Genomic DNA, 21,309 nt, shown 5'->3' on the forward strand with positions numbered 1-21,309 from the left:
TCGGGTCAAACCGCTGGCGGAAGCTAGTTTCAGCATAAAGGTTGAGTACCTACCTATAATAGAGTTATTGCAGGAAATAAAAAAAAAACAAACGCTCTGACGCTCTGTCAATAATTGATGATTGATTGCGACGCAGAGGTTTTTATAGAAATAAATAACAGTGATTGTTTGCTTACCTATTTCAGTATTAAGCAACTAAATACGATTTTCTAACTGACTTCAAAAAAAGGAAGTTCTCCGTTTGACCTGTATGTATGTATGTATGTTAGTGCGCAATTATCATATCTCGCGTTTAGCTCAACCGATTTTACTACGGTTTTTAGCATAGCATTTGTCGGAGCTCGCAGTAAGGTTGGCTGTAAGAGAACCCAACACTCGGTTAAGCTCGCCGTTGTGCATAATCTCTCTGTATTTCAGTGTCAAAATGTATTTATGTGTGCAATAAAGAATAATAAAAAGGTTTAAGGTACCTATGATGTTGAATTCAGTCTGATTGAATTTATCTTCTTTCAAGCATGTTTTAAATACATAATCTGTAATGCGTCATATTTAGTCATCATCTCCCGAGCCTTTTCCCAACTATGTTGGGGTCGGCTTCCAGTCTTACCGGTTACAACTGAGTACCAGTGTTTTACAAGGAGCGACTGCCCTATCTTCTGGCAGCATAGACCCTACATAGTTGGGTAAAAGCTAGGCGGATGATGATGAAGGGAAACTACGGAACCCCACAGTGAGAGTGGCCCGTCACGCTCGCTTGGCCAGTTTTTTTAAGTACCTAGTAAGTTTAGCTTGATATTCTTGTAACTGCAATGCAGAGATAACGCGTGCCTGATATTTTAAGGGTTGTTTAAAGAAAAAACTGTTTGAAAGGGACCCTATATCATCTAGTAGTCTAATATACAAGGATTCCCAATTGATGTCAATGTTCAGAATTGGTATTGTGTCTTGGGTTCGATTCCAGAGTCGTGTATTTTTTATTATGGTTATAGTCTTACTTCTTGACTCCACATGTGAAAATTGAGCTAGAATTTGTAGCCATAATGTTTGGAGAGATAGGTATTGAAATATTGACCTTTATAATTAGCTTATTTTCTTTTAAAGTGATGAATAACTGTTTCACCCGATTCCCATTAAACCTACTCCGGATGAAGTTACCCATAGCCTATCTTGATAAACGAACTATGTAACATTCAAAAATTGTTTTCAAATCGGACCAGCAGTTTCTGAGACTAGCGTTATCAAACCTAAACATTAGTATAGGTTTAATACCTCCTATGGTGATCAATTCGTCAATACCTCTAGTAGATCGAGATCCAAAACAATACTATTATTTTCCCATATGTACGAGAAAAAGAATAGCAAGGAGTGACAGAGAACACTAGATATTTGCCTCTCAGGGTTTCATTTCAAAAGTTACCAAGCAGAGTTGTAATTCTACACTTTAATGTACCGCATTTTTTTTTAAATGAGTTATCAATAAGGTTTTCAAGATTTTCCAAGACTTACAACCTTTTTCTAGTAAATTGTACGCGTGGTAACTCAAATACTGCAATATTAAGTACTTACTGGCTGAAAACATGACTAATGTACTCTAGAAGTAAGAAAAATGTGTATTGTTATACTAGATAGTGTACTAGCGTTGAAAACTGCCCCAATTTCGAACAGGGTTGCGCCAAAACTTACAGAAAACAGCCCATTTTACAAAGACTTAAAAAAAATGCGAAATTTATATTTTTTTGTCCCCCGATTTCAAATACGGAACGCGGCATGCGCGCGCATCCTACATCGACCGATACGTTATCGGCAGTTCTAGTCCGACCGCTGCCACGGTTGGACGTATGTCTCAATGGGCGAGCTGCAATACCCAGGGGCCCCAAGCGTTGCTGATGACGAGAGACAGTACAGGGCGCCCTTCCGACGGGCCCCGCAGTATAGGTGGCCCGCGCCACAGCCGCCGCAGCCCTCGGCCTTCGCCCCTTGGAGGAGGGCGCCGGCCCCTCCACGACCTCCCGATTACCGACGAAGTGCATCGTACCCTGGCAAACCTGATGACACCTACCAGGTAAGCAAACGTATTCACATACAGCCTGAAATGTCAAATTGTCAAAATAGGTTTCATGTTAAAAAGTAAACTACGTGTTATCTTGTTTTTGGTGTTAGACTGGTATTATGGTCTAGGCAGACTCAATTTAGGTCGTTTGTAAATGTTCAGCGTATTTCGTGCGGATTCACATATGGCCCTATTGTAACGTGTGTTATCAATGCGCTATGTTTTATTCGAGTTTATATTTCGATTTACAAGACTGAAACTATATAATTTGAAAGACTGAAACATAATTTTCAATTTGAAAAAATGAATTGCTTAAAAATGATTTAAAAGTAGAAAGTGTTTTAGGATTTTTTTATACAAGACTTCCCTATGCGAAATATGATAATCCATGTGTAGAATTCTAGAGAGAATTGTAATTTAAGTTTTTTTCTTTTTCTCTTATAATGCAACGGAAGTAAATTATCAAGACAAGTAATTAAAATTTGAGTTTTTTTTTAAATTCAGTGATTATATTAATAAGAGATTTTGTATGAATATAGAAAGTAACGTTTAATTACAGTTCCTTTGTTATTTAAAAAAATAAGCATTTTTGTTATTACTGCAGTTATGATTATACAAATTTTTAATTCGGTACTTGATAAATTCGCGATAAAATAATATGTGAAGTTAATTTTTACAGTTTACTCATGTAAAATTATTGTAACACATAAAACAAATCATATAATATTTACCAATATAGTGAACATTTTGAAAAATTAATAAAAAAAGGTGTGGACACTTATTTTGTTGTCTATTAATAAGTATTTTATTTTCTTTGCTAAAAGGCGTTTATATCCGCAATATACCTACTTAAAAATGTAATTTGTGACCAAAACGTACTTAGGTACTACATTTTAGGGAGTGGTCAAACTTACCTAAATTGATACTCTTTAAATTGAAGAATTTATGATAAAACATTTACATAAATCAATAGTATTTCAGTGTTTTACACGACATTTTCAGACAACGATTTTGTTGGAATATGATTTTTTTTTAAAGAGATGTAGATGATTGTACTAGAACAAAAAAGTTCTCGATAAAATATCCAGAGAGTGCTGAATTATATATTTTTTCGTGCAACTTGATCACTAGAAAGTATAGTTTGATTTTAAAATTGAAAATACTTATTTCGAAGATAGGCTTAAAGCATTTTGAATAGAAGGAATTCCCAAAAAAAAAACAAATTAGGCCTCTAGATGATTTTTTCTAAACACAATGAAAAAAAAAACTTTGTATCAGATGATCCTTGATTTCACCACTAGGTCACCATTAACATCACTTCATATTAACACTATCATTGAATTCCTTAACTTCGTTCATATTATAGTTATTGTTAGTTTGCGAATTGATTGTAAAACGACATACCTACTAAAACCTATTCTAATTTGTGTTTTAAACATAAAGCAAATAAACATATTTAAAAAACGCAGATAAAAAAAAAAACAAATAAACAAAAAATAACGTAGTTTTTTTTTAGTATGTTTTTACTTAAAATGCATACTTAATAGACGTTTCTGAGGTAGCATAAAACCTACTTTGGTTGAACCTCCTCTCACTAACAAAAGGCCGACCAGCTCAGTCCTACTTTATGTCATGTTTATAACAGAATATTGATTTTTACGGAGCACGTGGCTCACAACTGGAGGACGCGATACTTATCGCTACTGTTAGATAGAAATGTATTCATTTACTGTTATTTAGATTTATCAGTAATATACGGTTTTAAATTTTTATGGTAACTGGGTTGAAGGGGTCGGATAGAGCAGTCGCTCCTTGTAAAGCACTGGTACTCAGCTACATTCGGTTAGACTGGAAGCCGACCCCAACATAGTTGGGAAAAGGGCTCGGAGGATGATGATATGGTTTTAACATTTTACCCGACTGTATCACGTCAAAAGAGTTGTGTGTTTATTACTTTTGGATGTAAGTGTAGGCGCGATTGACTGAGCTAAATCGTTTTGGCAAAAAATGGATATTTCTGTAGGTACGAATGTGCGTCAATAAGTCAAAATATGTCATTTTGAACGATAAGACCATGATAAGACTGAATTTTGGTTATTTTATGTCTAAGATAAATAGAGATGTAGTTCTGAAAAAAAGTAATCTATAACATAAAGAATCTGCATGTTATATTGTATTTGCGTATCAAATGATTTTCATCAAAATCGAAAAAATAAATGTGTTTGAAAATGAGATGTAACAGTTAATAAAAAAAAAACAAATTATCAAATTGTCTATGACACAAAAAAGTTTTCAACACAAACATAAATAAAACAAGATAGTAAAGTCGCCGAAACATTTCAAATTAAGAAGTCCGCAAGATTCGTAGCTGCGTAGCGTCGTAGCGTCTCGTAGTATCTCGTAGTCTTGGGCTACGTCACTTTGTTCCCTAAACAAATCTTAGGAACCATTTTCTTAAAGAAACATTCAATTTATTGTAGCTAACTTATTGGTTTTGTTCAGAGTTTAATTCAGTTTTGAATTACTTACCAGGTAAAAATCCAAATAAAAACTACCTACATAAATGATATTTATTATGCAAATAAGTCAAAAACAACACTTTTACACGTTAGTTACAAGCGAGATAGAGAGCGAGCGAGAGAACAAACACAGAAACGAACTTAAAAATTAGCATCTTAATTTTGTCTTTGAAAAAATACTTCATCACGATAAAATTATCCTATATTTTTAACCATCTACACCTAAGCGAAAATTTGTGTCCGCCATTTTATAAGGCTAAACAGAGTTAATCACGCATTTTCTTAGTTAAAACACTTTCTAAACAAAATACACTATTAATATACTGTATTCCCTTTACAAAAATATCTTCACCCATCTTTCTGCAGTCGAGTAAAATGAGCGACAAGCCATCCCTTACATAGTATGAGTTGACAGTCAGCTGACATCTACTCTCTCACTCGCACACCAGACAAAATCAATAACACTAACCTATATTTAACGATTAAATTTTCTGCTACAACGTTATACATTATATTCTTGTCTATTTAGGTTAGTTTTTTTTCATTATCAGGCCTTTTTAACACGCTTATTAGGTCGACCTGTATGTAACTATGTAATGGAATCTAAGGTAGCTAAAACCGTCTTCCAAGCATCGTAGCATCATGAAAATTGGCAGCTGTATGTAGTTCTGATGACAATACAATAATATGGTACTCTCGAACTGATCTGATGATGGAGCCGGGAGATATGAACTGGAATGGTTCTTACGTGCATTTATAAAAGCGTGTTTCTTATAATGTTTTCAAAACGATTGATTAATTTAGCCTGAAATATAATCACTTTAATGTTTAAACGTCGCCTGCCAGTCTTTTCTTATAGAAATCGTTGTTACAATTTCCAAGTCAGAGGCCTTCAGGCGGATTTGATCATAATTTTAAGCAGTAGTTTGTTTGTTTAATATGTGTTTGTGTAAAACAGTTCTACCAAGATTGATTTTAAGTGCCTGCTGAAATGGATTAAATCTATAGGTCACAAAAGATAATACGATTTTAATATCGTTAAATTATTGGATTTGAGAACAAAGTATTTGTAATATTGTTGTAATTGATTTTGATAATATTAACACTTTTCATTTGGTTTAGGGTTCCATACTCGACTTTTGACCCTTATAGTTTAGAGCCTATTGTGTGCGTTCGCGCAGCGGAATGTTGTTGAATTTAAAGATTTTAATTATGCAGATAATTAGTGTAAGACGTCCTATAATTGTGTATGGTAAATAAAAATTTGTGTATGCAGCCATTGTGGAGAAATTCACCAAAAACAGATTCCGCTGGGCGAACGTTGGCGAACGTTGTCCTGGCGGAACTTTTTTTAATCCATAGACTTTAGAAGAAAAGAGATGTGTCCGAAAATTAGTGTGTATTTGTGTATAATTGATTATGTATGAATGAAATCAGTGCATGCATAAACTTCGGAGAAATTCAAGTTTCCGCTACGCGAACGTTTGGCCATTAGCTAGTTTTCATATAAAGCGCTTACATAGAGAGCTGTAGATTTTTACATACGTTGTTTTGAATTTGTTTATATTTGTTTAAAAAACAGATTTAGAAAAAGTCGTAGGGTTTAAAAGATAAAAATATAAACGTAAAATACACTTATTAGGTCTTAGTTCTTAAAGTATGCAGTTTGGGGTCTAGATTTTCACGTTTACACAAACCTTGTAAGTGTCTCCAACATGTTGCCAAGTATCAATGATGTTCCGTTAGTAATTAAAAAGTTATAGGATATTTTACCATGAATAGATCACTGTTTACAAAGCAGTCGAATATCACGACGTTCTAAAGGAATTGCATGGTAAAATGTATGCCAATAATTAGTTTAATCATTCAACTATTCACTTGCAAAATTTCATGTCATTAAATTCAGTAATTAAAGAAAGACAATTATAATACTGACGGAGCATCGAAAACCTACATAATCCGACCAAGTTCGGATAGCTACAAAAAAGCGGCCGTGCCATATGTCTAAGAAACGTTCTTAACTTGGAAGGTTAGTATATTTATTAATATGGTACAGTTGCGTACACAAGCTTTAGGCAAAAATAAAACAATTGCATTTCTTGAATGAAAAATATTTTTTTAATAATAACGCCACTATCTACGACATTTTAGTTAAAATACGTAACGTTTATTAACGTTATTTTTAATCACGTAGTTAAGTAATTTATGTAAGTAATAATGATAAAAATATTTTTGTACACGGATATTTAAATAGAGAAGTACTTGTTAATTGAAGATTTATTTTTATCGTAGATAGTGGCATTATTATTAAAAAAATATTTTTCAATCAAGAAATACAATTGTTTTATTTTTTCCTAACGCTTGTGTACGCAACTGTACCATATTAATAAATACTAACCTACCAAGTTAAGAACGTTGCTTAGACATATGTCACGGCCGCTTTTTTGTAGCTATCCGAACTTGGTCGGATTATGTAGGGTTTCGATGCTCCGTCAGTATTATAATTGTCTTTCTTTAATTACTGAATTTAATGACATGAAATTTTGCAAGTGAATAGTTGAATGATTAAACTAATTATTGGCATACATTTTACCATGCAATTCCTTTAGAACGTCGTGATATTCGACTGCTTTGTAAACAGTGATCTATTCATGGTAAAATATCCTATAACTTTTTAATTACTAACGGAACATCATTGATACTTGGCAACATGTTGGAGACACTTACAAGGTTTGTGTAAACGTGAAAATCTAGACCCCAAACTGCATACTTTAAGAACTAAGACCTAATAAGTGTATTTTACGTTTATATTTTTATCTTTTAAACCCTACGACTTTTTCTAAATCTGTTTTTTAAACAAATATAAACAAATTCAAAACAACGTATGTAAAAATCTACAGCTCTCTATGTAAGCGCTTTATATGAAAACTAGCTAATGGCCAAACGTTCGCGTAGCGGAAACTTGAATTTCTCCGAAGTTTATGCATGCACTGATTTCATTCATACATAATCAATTATACACAAATACACACTAATTTTCGGACACATCTCTTTTCTTCTAAAGTCTATGGATTAAAAAAAGTTCCGCCAGGACAACGTTCGCCAACGTTCGCCCAGCGGAATCTGTTTTTGGTGAATTTCTCCACAATGGCTGCATACACAAATTTTTATTTACCATACACAATTATAGGACGTCTTACACTAATTATCTGCATAATTAAAATCTTTAAATTCAACAACATTCCGCTGCGCGAACGCACACGAGCCTATTCACCTTATTCATCGAACGAATAATAACCGGTCAGAGTTCTACACCAATTTAACAACGGTCAAAAATCAATAGATCATATCCATCCTCCGAGCCTTTTCCTAATCATGTTGGGGTCGGCTTCCAATCTAACCGGATTCAGCTGAGTACCAGTGCTTTACAAGAAGCGACTGCCTATCTGACCTCCTCCCGGTTACCCGGGCAACCCGATACCCCTTGGTTAGACTGGTGTCAGACTTACTGCCTTCTGACTACCCGTAACGACTGCCAAGGATGTTCAATGACAGCCGGGACCTACAGTTTAACGTGCCATCCGAAACACAGCCAATGGTGTCTAAGATATACTTAGAAAGTACATACAAACTTAGAAAAGTTGCATTGGTACTTGCCTGACCTGGGATCGAACCCTCGCCCTCATACTTGAGAGGTTGGTCCTTTACCCACTAGGCCACCACGACTCAATATGACGAAATTAATAGATCATAGATCTGTTAATATATGAACCTCCTAAAATATTTATTCTAGCTTCCAGTACCGTATTATCATTGGATACGGAAGAAACCACGCTAAACAGCCAGTTAATAATATTTACACTAGATAAAGAAAAATAAACAGAAGAAAATCTCTATGCTTGTTTATCAGTGGCTTTAACAAACGGAATAGAACCATAGACAACTGTAGGCTGTATACTCTATGGTATGTAAAACACTATTGTTGTTATGACCTAGAAAAACTTATTCTAGTCAACTGGGTTGGGGTCAACTTCCAGTCTAGGTATATGAAGCTGAATATCTATATTTTTTATTGCATGTATTTCTAGTGGTTAAAATAATGATAATGGTGTCTAGAATGATAATCGGCTACGGTGGTTATCCCCTCTATGGCTCAAATTCACCGACATCAAGAACATGAGTGTGCTTAATACATATGTTTACTATCAATTTTCACGTTATTTTTTTATAGTGAACAGTGATTTCAAGAAAAACAGACGTTTATGTCGTCAGTGAACTTGGGCATAAGGAGATTATTGTTAATAGAGGAGATAATTATTGTAGAGTTAGCAGGACATATTATAGTTAACAAGTGTTTGGACAGACATAGGTGCACTCTCTTAGTCCTCATTCACGGTAATCCGACATCAACGGAGAGAGTTCAGGCGCAGGACCGACATTAACGTGTTCTCCGATGCTCGGGTGTATCAATTACCAACTTCCAGACTACGGGCTGCTTGCTGAAAAGTATTTAAAACCCACAAAGCATAACTGAGAATCGGACTCTAGACCACGTTCACTGCAGTCGCACTTGTGACCACTAGATCCAGGGCAGTTTAAATATATCGATTGAATCAGCTGATTTCATGTGTGTGTGTGTGAAACGCCCTATTTACGAATTGGCACAACCCTTTGCAAATTCGTTGTAACCCTTAGTGAGGTTGAAGCTTAAATCATGTTTAGGGTCGGCTATTGTAAGTAAAACATAAACAATTTAGTGAAAATCATTTTTTGTCGAGTTTAGAAATAGTAGGAGGTGCTCTCCGCAGTTTTACTCTTATCCCGAGGGAAGCACTTTCCGCATATCTGTAAAATGTAGCCTAAATATTATTCTAATGTATAAGTTGCATTGATGTCGGAAAAATACGTTTTGAGTGAAAGAATATCAAACATTCACACAATGAAGTCTGAGTTAATTAAGTAATCTCCGAATTTATACAATTAATGGGATGTTACATGCTGCCATTCGAACATCTTTGACAGTCGTTACGGGTAGTCAGAAACCAGTGAGTCTGAAAACCAGCCTTACCCTGCCTTTGTAATTGGGTTGAGGAGGTTAGATCAGAGGCAGTAGATCCTTGTGAAACACTGGTACTCAGCTGCATCCGTTTAGACTGGAAGCTGACCCCAACATAGTTCGGATAAGGCTAGGAAGTATTGATTGCGCTGTGATGCGAATTATTTGTTTATTTTTGTTCAATATTCTAGAAACATCTACCTACTTAACTATTAAACCCATCGTATTGCCAATGATGTCCAATGACAACCGGGACCTACATTTACACCTACCGGAGCGCAGATACACGCGAGACGCGATTGATTTTCTATTGTTTTACAATTACACACACAAGAGGCTAAAGCCGACATTTTTACCACATCAGCGGCAGTATGTGTACACAATTTAAAGTCGGTATCCGTTCGTAAGGAAAACAAAGTGAGAACAATGGTGACTACTTGTGTTGCAGAAACACAAAACTGACCAAAATGTTTGTGTCGACTGTTAGATGTGAATGCGTGTGAAAAGGGCTGGAATTCTAGATATTTATACCGTTACTGTTACAGCCTTTTTATCGTCCCACTGCTGGGCACAGGCCTCCTCTCACACGGAGAAGGATTGAGCATTAATCGCCACGCTTGCTCAATGCGGGTTGGTGATTTCAGACTATATAGTCCAGGTTTCCTCAAGATGTCTTTCTTCACCTTTTTATCAGCCATTGGTGTCTAAGATTACTTAGAAAGTACATACAAACTTAGAAAAGTTGCATTGGTACTTGCCTGACCTGGAATCGAACGAACACCCTCATACTCGAGAGGTTGGTTCTTTACCCACTAGGCCACTACGACTTAGATATTTTTAGCCGATTAAAAAAAAGGAGATTCTTATTTAGGCCTCTTCCATCCTCCGAGCCCTTTTCCCAACTATGTTGGGGTCGGCTTCCAGTCTCACCGGATGTAGCTCAGTACTAGTGTGTTACAAGGAGCGACTGATATCTGACCCCCTCAACCCAGTTACCCGGGTAACCCAATACCCCTTGGTTACACTGGTCTTCTTATTCTTATTTAGGCCTGTATATGGTTATCTGGCGTTTGGTTGAACCAATTCTGTGGGGTTTCTAATATCAAGCAGTGATAGGGACAGGTTCAACGTTTCATACGCTAGTATATTATTTGCTGACTCTATCAAGCTGGGCTGCTTAGCGAATACTTTAAGGTTTTCATAACAAAACGACTTAACCAATTTAGGCCATATTTAGCATCGAAATAAATTAAAACTTAGGGCTCCACAAAGCACATTCTACATCCATTATCTGCTTATTTCTATAACGCCTCTATCTATTGATTAGCTTAGTCTAGAGATTGAATATTGACATTACCATCTTACAATAGGTACTATGTCAAACACAATATCTCTAGTAAGCTAGTCAACAGATATATAGGTATTAGACATTCACTTTATATCCTTGGGAAAGCAGAAAGCAGATAAAACGGATACAAAAATTATGGTAATGTTATAACAGTCTACATCCATTATCTACTTATTTTTATAACCTATTCATCTATTTTCCTACTATATCCAGTAATCAAATCAACAGATAGTTAGGTTTTAGAAATCCGGCCATCCTAGTAATGTTATAACCCAAGTACGCAGAGATCAGGTCACCCGGGTGCCCTATATACCGTCACTCATCGAGCACTCGTCCCGGGTTGACCCACTACAGCAAAGTCATGCGTTGTACGAAACATTGATTTTATTGCCACTACTATTTGTAAAGGGTCGATAATTTCGATAGTTATAGTGCTCTGTGAAGTCAGAATGACTGACAGCCAGCCTTACAAAGGGGTATCCGTTTGCTGGGGTTCAGATAGGCAATCACAATACTTAGCTGCATTCGGTTAGACTAGAAGCTGACCACAACATAGTTGGGAAAAGGCACGGCAGAGGATTCTTCATTTTGTCATGTGTAGGTAAGCTAGACTAGTGAAATATTCTTCAAATAGGTATTATTAACATGAATGTTTCGATATGTTGTGCGGATGTTTGTTTCAAACGTACTTTATGAATCTTTACAGCGATTTTCTACTACAGGCGTTTTTCCATAAAATAAACACTTATGGCCTTACTACAAAAACTTTAACCACTGTTTTACACTTGTCTAAAAAAAATGTGGCTCCAAAATGAACCATATGTCAACGTCATAATTTGACATTTTTTTAGACAAGCCTTAAACTGACGTTAAAAAGTTTTTGTGGTAAGACGGTTAAGCTTTACCTCTCTTTGAGATTTTATTAAGTTACTTTTATGCAAAAACTGCGGAACTAATCACAGTTAAACTTGGCCCACAATGCTCTATATTTAATTTGGAGTTCTATAACAAATCACTTACTCCAATCACAAAAAAAATGAAAGATAGGTTATAGAATTCCGCAGTTATTCTCTATCATTATCTCTATTTCCAAATTTAAAATTAATATACCACCATAGACAGCATACAACTTGAAATCGAACCTCATTTCATTGCTCAAATCATCATGGCTGCAAATAAACCGATATTATAAACGTGTAATATAAATATCTCCCCGTGAAGTTACCCGGACGGCCTATATAACATGTTTTGAAGGCTGCCTCTGACCTACATAGCGAACCGCAGTGCGGCGCCTCGCCTCGAGAATCCAGATTGCGCGCGCGAAAAATTTATACCATACTACCAAGTATTTTGTGCTGGCAACATTATTGGTTGTGGTGCAGCGTGATCTATGGTCAGTTTATGAAGTAGGTTGGATAATATATGAAATAAATGGTTTGTCATAAAAACAGATACTAAAACTGAATCAGATATTCGGATGAATGATGGAATTTTGATATTATTTTTTTTATTGAAATTAGACCGATTAGTTAGAGAGATCAGAGTGTTTATATTAATGAACAAATTCTAACGCTTTTAAACATACAGTTTCGAATAAAACTACTTACACAAATATACTAATTTTCCTTATTATAATTAAACTAATCTTATCGCTTTAGTTGATTCTGTATATAGGTCAATATTATCAATGTTTTTACATAAAACATATTATCCTCATCTGGGGGCACGGAGTAGTTCCCACGGGACGCGGGTGAAACCACAGGGAAAAGCGAGTTAGTAATATTAATCAGCATTGTATTTGTAAGTAGTTATAAAACAGTATCTTTAATTACGGAGATAAACTTAACCCGTCTTACCACAAAAACTTTTTAACGTCAGTTTAAGACTTGTCTAAAAAAATGTCAAATTATGACGTTGACATAAGGTTCATTTTGGAGACACATTTTTTTTAGACAAGTGTAAAACAGTTGTTAAAGTTTTTGTAGTAAGGCCAAACAGGTTTTAATTTTTTTTTGCATAAAATCAGTTTTCTAAAATTAAAAAATCCCGTCAAAATCAGAACAGGAATTTCGAAGTAAATACAAATATATGTTAACAAACATTCGATTTTCGTTGTTTTTATGAAAAATACTTCAAAAGGAAACATTTAGAGCACACTACTTTAGGACACTGCAGACTAAACAGTCAACTGACTTGACCCGATGGTTGGCAAAAAAATATTTTAAGAAAAATATTGATTCTATAGTTTTCAGTCGGTCTGATACCGACTAAATTTCTGATCTTTATAATGTCCCCTGCGGGGCCTAATCGGGTCAAGGCCCGCCGGGGCTACGGGATTGTTCGAAAGAGTTACCGCGGCCCTGATACATAAAAGGCCTACGAAAGAACACGATAGGATCTGTGCGTACTACCATTCATTTTCGTACTGCATACCTGTATTTAATACTCCAACGAACTATCGGCGAGATTGAAAGTTTGGAGAGTATTCTTAACGTGCACACTCCATAGTCTACCTAGCCTTTTCCCAACTATGTTGGGGTCGGCTTCCAGTCTAACCGGATGCAGCTGAGTACCAGTGCTTTACAAGGAGCGATTGCCTATCTAACCTCCTCAACCCAGTTACCCGGGCAACCCAATACCGCTTGGTTAGACTGGTGTCAGACTTACTGGCTTCCGACTACCCGTAACGACTGCCAAAGATGTTCAAGTAATACATTTAACGTGCACACTTTTAGGTATAAAAACAAAAAAATATCGAAGCCATAAAAATCATGGCGACTCATTGTTATCGCGACCATTTAATATTATCTACAAACCTGGTTTTTGTACGTACTGATAAATATACTTACACATATATTTTTGTTCCTATTTCACGCGGTTTTTGACCACGTCCTCAGGAAACTACTATTTAGATAAAAATATCCCATTTGCATTCGCTGGATGCAGGTCGCCTCCAACAGGTTTCTGTGGAGATCAAAGGGGGAGGCCTATGTTCAGCAGTGGACGTCCTATGGCTGAGATGATGATGATGATGATGATCCCATTTGTACCCTAAAGTCATTGAAACTGCTTCACCGATTTGAAACATTATTTTGATGGTGGAATGCTACAGTTCTCCCGAGTAACATAGGCTATATTTTATCCCGGTACGGACAGTAGTTCTCCTGGGACGCGAGTGGAACCGCGGGAAATTGGCTAGTAAATAAATAAAATAAAAATAAAATAAATAAATTTAAATAAAATAAATTTATTAAAAACACATAGTTCAACAAAACAAAACAACAATACAAACAAAACAAAAATAATAAATACATGGGTGACTCGGTAGGTTTATGAAGTTCAAAAAGATATTTTTTATGTTATTTTATCTGAGTTATATTAATATTATCTTTATACTTATTATATAATTAAAGATAACATAATAATATGACATAATTATTATTGCTGTTTGACCTATATTTTCTCTTAGATAACCATGTATAAACGAGTAGTTGATTCTCGCGGTTTCACCCGTGTCCTGAGAGAAATTCTTCCCATATCTGGACAAAATATATAGCCTATGTTAATCGGGGTTAGTGTAGCTTCCTAACAGTGAAAGAAATTTTCAAATCAGTTCAGTTGTTTCGCCGTCTTTTGAGTACAAACAAACAAGTTCAGATTGCCTTTTAAAATATCGAAGAGCAAATTCAATTTACTGTTTCTTGTCATAAAATAACCAACATAATAGATTTAGTTTCGTAGTGCACGATATACTGTAGGTCCTGGCTGTCATTTGAACATCTTTGGCAATCTTTACGGGTAGTCAGAAGAAAGTAAATCTACCTAGGTGTATCGGGTTGCCCGAGTAACTCGGTTGAGGAGGTCAGATAGGCAGTCGCTCCGTGTAAGACACTGGTACTAAACTGCATGTGGTTAGACTGGAAGCCGACCCCAACATAGTTGGGAAAAGGCTAGGCAAATGATGACATAGATTTAGTTAAATTTCATATGGAATTTTGTCTTAAAACATTCCTAACAATTTATAGACATCTGAAATACAAAACCATATACATATTAATTGTATTTTCCATACAAAAACATTAACGAAAAATATGTTTCTTTTTCAGATTTAGAAAAGGAAATATTACCATTGTAGTTAGCTATTTAGAAATTTTCACTCCAAGTCTTATCAGTGTACGAGTTTCAAGGTTGGCAGCCATATTGGTTTCGTCATTTAACGTGGAAAAGCTGTCTGTCTCATTCTAACGCTGAGTGTTAGAAAGAGAAAGATATACTTTTACGAGGATGGCTGAAATCGTTCAGATTCATCTGGTCGACTATTTTCTTTTATTTGTGGTATTTAAATTGTTGAATATTTAACTGGTTTTATAAATATTAATTGATTATTATATAGATATTTGAAAATAAATAGATTATCCTGCACAAATATTAATTAACATTAACATAATATTAAAGTTGCCGTTAAATGCGTAGAAGATAAATGCATGATTGATCCGAATATTAAAAAGCTGAAGAGTTGATTTGAACCCGGTAATCTCAAGAAGTACTGACTGAACCAATTTGAAAAATTCTTTCAGTGTTAGATAGCCCATTTATCGAGAAAGGCTACATACCATAGGCTATACTTTTTCGGGCACGGGAAGTTGTTCCTAAATCCAATAGGATGTGAGTGAAACCACCGGGGAAAACTAGTTCCGCCTTACCACAAAAACTTTTAAACGTCAGTTTATGCCTTGTCTAAAAAAATGTCAAATTATGACGTTGACATATGGTTCATTTTGCAGCCAAAATTTGATTAGACAAGTGTAAAACAGGGTTTAAAGTTTTTGTAGTAAGGCCAGTTATGTCTTATGTAGGCATACTTTTGTAGCCCAAAATGTTTTGACAGATGTGTCATCAATCATTTGGTGAGAAAAATTCCTACAAGTAAAGTGCCTTTTTGATTGATCGGTCGCAAAGTACCGTTAACTTTGCGAAAAATAACAGTTTTGTATGTCAGATTGATATCAATTACTACTTCGCACACCCGGATAAAAGTTAGCCTATAGCCATGCTTAGTAAATAGAATGTATAACACAGAACTTTTAAAAGTCGTGGTGGCCTAGTGGGTAAAGGACCAATCTCTCAAGTATGAGGGCGCGGGTTCGATCCCAGGTCAGGCAAGTACCAATGCAACTTTTCTATATGGATAGATAACATAAACTTATAAGTGAGGATGAAATGGTCGGTTTTAATTAGATCACTAGCCCGCGGCTTCGCGCGCGTCCAGTTCGGTTATATCGCGTTTCCAAGAGAACTCTTCAAAAGTCCGGGATAAAAACTATCCTATGTTCTTTCTTAAGGTCAACTCTATCTCTGCACCAAATTTTATTAAAATCAGTTCAGTGGTTTAGACGTGAAAGCGTAACAGACAGACAGAGTTACTTTCGCATTTATAATATTAGTAGGGATATAAGTGAGGATTAAATGGTCGGTTTTATTCAGATCATGTTCTTAACAATTCTACCACCATCTCTCCTGCTTACACTATAAAATCTAGGTTATCTCCCCGTTGACACAATGTGCGCAAACATACCTTATCATTATATTTTGGGAGTTATGCATACCAAATTAACGTACGTCCTGCATGGTCGAATCAACGCGAATGCGATGCTATCCGAAGCGATTTGAAGGATGAACTGACTGACTGAATGACTTTAAGAGCTCACACTGCAAACTTTTCGTCGGCCGATAGTTTGTTTGTGTCCATAAATTAGTGTGAAGATGAATGGTAGTGCGCACATTACAATGATCAGGTTAGTATTTAGTCGGTCTACGACTGAAAACTTTGACCGGAATCAAGATTTTTATAACAGAAAATTATCTTGTCAACTGTCGGCCGACTGCAATGTGTGGCCATTCTAAAAGAAATCGCCGCTTTACGTTCGGAGTCAAATCGATCACATGGCTCGCGAGACGTTGTAGCACTGTTTTTGCAAGACATCCGAATCTCCTTCACACGGGTAGAAATAGAGGCCTTCCCCATGAATCCTTCATCTATTGGTTGGACTCTTTGAAAAACCCATTCAGTAGTTATTGAGTTTATTGCATAGAAAGATTATAATCCCTACTAATATTATAAATGCGATTGTCTGTCTGTCTGTTACACTTTCACGTTTAAACCACTGAACTGATTTTAATAAAATTTGGTACAGAGATAGAGTTTTAAAACCATTTAAACTTGCCATGTATTTTAAGGTACAAAAGTATGAAGAAGGTTGAAAACCACGTACGAACAGTTAACGTAAACGTTCTGTTAGTACATTACAGCTGTTTATCGTACATTCACCTGATATGAATGTAAATTTGACAAACTCGCACGAAACTCGTAAAGAACACGAAATATCTTGTGTTTGACATCATAACGAAGTGACATTGACGTTTGTGAAACGTCAAATCACAACAATATAGTTGAAAATGTACTTTGTATCAGAATTTTATGAATTTGAAGCTTACTTCTGATCTAAGAAACGATGAAGGGGCTGTTTGAAAGTTCACTGTTGGAGAGCTACACTGTTCCGAGTAACATAGGCTATATTTTATCCTGGTAGTAGTTTCAAATGGAGGCGAGTGAAACCGCAGGAAGCAGCTAGTCTATACTAATATTATAAAGAGGAAAACTTTGTTTGTTTGTTTGTAATGGATAAACTCAAAAACTACTGGACCGATTTTTAATATTCTTTCACCATTAGAAAGCTGTATTATCTGCGAGTAACATAGGCTATATTTTATCCCGGTGCTGGCAGTAGCTCCCACGGGACGCGGGTGAAACCGCGGGGAAACGGCTAGTATCTAATATAAATAAAACCCTGACAGTATTTCCAAGTTCACCATGTTTCTAGTTAAACAAAACGATGAATTGTATTAAAATGTAACCGCGTCGCCCTCAAAAGGAAATGAGACTTGTCAAACTGACATCTCCTCGTGTCATGTGGTTGACAGTGTCTTCCGCCATCTTGTATCATCATGACAGCTAACAGAATGGGATGAAAGGAGACCCCAAACTTGCAAAAATTTTGAATTTAGCCATAGGCTTTGTCTAGCCCCACCAGGACTGCGGGATTGTTCGAAAGAGTAACCACGGCACTGGTACGCAAAGGATTTCAGAAAAAACAAAGGTGGGCTTTAGTTAGTAAAAGCCTAACTCCTTAGTTCAATGGGTATAGAAATAGATTGAATACAGTAGTTGTATAGACGACGGCGGATCAACCTTCTATAATCTGTCAAATTTTACCAATCGAACGTTAACCTTATATTGTTGTGATAAGGTTGAAAATGTATTGAAATAAATTTGTCAGATTGAGATTGTTGACGTTCTGTCGTCTGATGCATAGTAATTTTTAGTTTGCAAATGCATTTATAATTAACTTCAGGATTAGCTGAAAACCAGCCATATAAGAACCAATTACACACCTGTAGGCACCTTCTTCCTCCGAGCCTTTTTCCCAACTATGTTGGGGTCGGCTTCCAGTCTAACCGGATTCAGCTGAGTACCAGCGCTTTACAAGAAGCGACTGCCTATTTGACCTCCTCAACCAGTTACCCGGGCAACCCGATACCCCTTGGTTAGACTGGTGTCAGACTTAGTGGCTTCTGACTACCCGTAACGACTGCCAAGGATGTTCAATGACAGCCGGGACCTACAGTTTAACGTGCCATCCGAAACACAGTCAACTATAGGTACCATGTTTTCTATTATAAATGCCTAGGATCTCATCCAAAATTCACAGTCTACATAAGCAAAGTTGCGGTAACAGCATACTTAACATTCTTTCAAAGATTTTGTTTCAAACATTCCCACACAATTTAGGCATACAATGTGACGTTTAACAAAACGAGGCTAGTTAAGATAACCAGGCAATCTGTCATCAAACTGTCAATGAATTAGGAAAAACACTGATAAGATTACATGAATACCTTTAGGTAATATAAATCACATATTTTATGATAAAGATTATATATGATGAGACATTTTCCTGATGTACCTAAAATACCTTCAATGCCTAAACACAAATTTTCGTATCGTTTTGTCTCTACGAAATTTGTAATGGGGCACATACCTACATGTCATTGGTTGATAGTTTTACACCTAGTAAAGTTATCGGCACGAATCTTGAGCTCTGACCTACATCTGCGCAGAAGTGATTTATTAGAAAAGAACCAATCCCGAGTGACGGCTATGACGCGATGCACTGCGGGCCCGTACACTCCCGGTGGGCAGCGATGAGGAGTTTTTTGATGCCATTTTATTATTGTTTTTAGTTGCATGTATGTATAAATAAGTTTATTTTTACGTCATGTAAATATGTACATATAATTCCGTTTATGATTGACGTTGAGATATTCCAAAAAGCATTAAAAAATTTCATAGAATTATAATCTCATCCGCAAAAACTGAAACTCGCGTCCGCAACAGCGTGTGATACATCCCAAATGATCAGCGAGTTAAGCCAGACCTAGATAACGTATAGAGAGATCACCTGCCCACAGATAACGCGGTAGATAGCGATAACAAGTGATAAAGCAAACAAACAGGTATTTCGACAACACTTTCCTGATATTAGGCTAGTTTTTTAAAAGGGGAGATATGAAGTAGAGTTAGTACAAGTGGGTTTAAGGAAGGTTTGCTATTTACGTTAATAAACGAAACTACAGATTACATTTGTACTTCAAAACTTCAAACTCCAAAGCGACTGGATAGATGGACTAGATGGTCATAGAATTTAACTCGAGATAGCTCTGCCTAGATCTATCATATTACCTATATTCATTCTTAAGTCAATTAACTCTCCTTTTTTAACGATGGCAAAAATCATCAAATGGTCCCCTCCTGCTATGGGTTAGCAGGTGAGGGAGTGTCAGACTCTTACTGACTAAAACCGTCGTGTTCCGTCGTAGGCCTTTTATGTACCAGGGCCGCGGTAACTCGCGCGAACAATCCCGCAGCCCCTCTCGATACTCCTTGCCAAGACTTTTTTAATTCTACCAAACTGACGTGCCTACACATTGTCATAACCATTATGCATTTAGGTTCCAGATACCAACTGCATTGCCATGTTCTACGCAAATATGAAAATTGCTAGACATACTTATTTCCTGGCATACAAAAAACCACAGATAACATTTAAATTTTGACAGCGAAAAAATATAGGTACAATGTAGGTATCTTGAACATATTTCTGAGAACCCTGTAAAATTCAAAACATGTGCTCGAAAAAATTTCTCGATACAAAAAAATTGAAAACTTACCTCTTGAAATGATCTTCCAACAAAAATATTACTGTATTACTTATCAATGTACATTGATAAAATGTATAACATTAACTTAAACATATATGTAAATACAGAACTTAGTTGATTTTCATTTTTGACTACTCAACTCATATAGAGCTATTAATTTATATAATGTTACGAACGTTACGAACGTCCCGTCATCAGGCTTCTCTTTCGTACAGTCAACTTCAGGTCAGTGGTAACAGTTTTATAGGAAAATCGTACATATTACTATTGAGTTAAGGTGCATGACAGTTACCACTGATGTGCAGTCTACCGTACGTATTTTGTTTTGGGTGCTGTCTTAAATACGCTCTCCAATTCACAATAGCTTTTAGACACCCATCCATGTTCGTGCCGCGGCAAGCGATCAATAGATAAGCACAGCTGGTATTTAAAAATCAAAGTTCCACCTCTTTTCAGTTGAAACATATGAAACACTGATATCGCTGAAATATGATCTTATCTGAACGATGACACATTGTATCTAGTAGATAGATTATGTTTTTATAACCAGAGATGTAGAACTAGTTACTACTTCACTCATCCGTATGAAAAGTAACCCATGTTTGTTATTCTGATATCTTCTTCTTCCTCCTGCCCTGTTCCCAATTTAATTTGGGGTCGGCGTAATATGTCATCTTCTTTCATTTTCCCCTGTCACTCGTCATATGTTATTCTGATGTATACAAGCAGTTTTTGCGTGAAAGAGGAACAAACCTTTTCACATACAAACGTTCGCATTTATAACAGCCTCCGCCAGTGGTTTCTCTCGGTTTTCGAACGAACTTGAAAAAAACGATAATAGGTAGTCTACATTAATTTTGATATACATATAAAGTTACAACAAAATCCATCAAGTAGTTTTCCATGAAAGACGAACAAACTTCAACACCTACAAACTTTTGCGTCTATAATATTACCTACATGGATATTCCATGGATATATAGTATGCAGAAAGGCCGTATGGGTGCGTCAAGTAGTTCCCCAGGCCGGGTACATAATGAAAAGTTAAGTACCCGTG

General features: G+C 36.0%; 1 protein-coding gene across 2 annotated transcripts in view; it reads left to right on the top strand.

The window, feature by feature from the left end:
- The first annotated feature begins 1,811 nt into the window (after positions 1–1,811).
- LOC124644400 (translational regulator orb2) overlaps positions 1,812–21,309 on the top strand; it is a 69,671-nt gene continuing 50,173 nt past the window's right edge. For both annotated transcript variants that reach the window (XM_047183722.1, XM_047183723.1), the window contains exon 1: positions 1,812–2,062. In XM_047183722.1, coding sequence (XP_047039678.1) covers positions 1,847–2,062 — 216 coding nt within the window. In that variant the 5' untranslated portion in view covers positions 1,812–1,846. The remainder of the gene's footprint in view (positions 2,063–21,309) is intronic.

Source organism: Helicoverpa zea, chromosome 30 (genome assembly GCF_022581195.2).
Source record: "Helicoverpa zea isolate HzStark_Cry1AcR chromosome 30, ilHelZeax1.1, whole genome shotgun sequence".
In the NCBI taxonomy this organism is placed as follows: domain Eukaryota; kingdom Metazoa; phylum Arthropoda; class Insecta; order Lepidoptera; family Noctuidae; genus Helicoverpa; species Helicoverpa zea.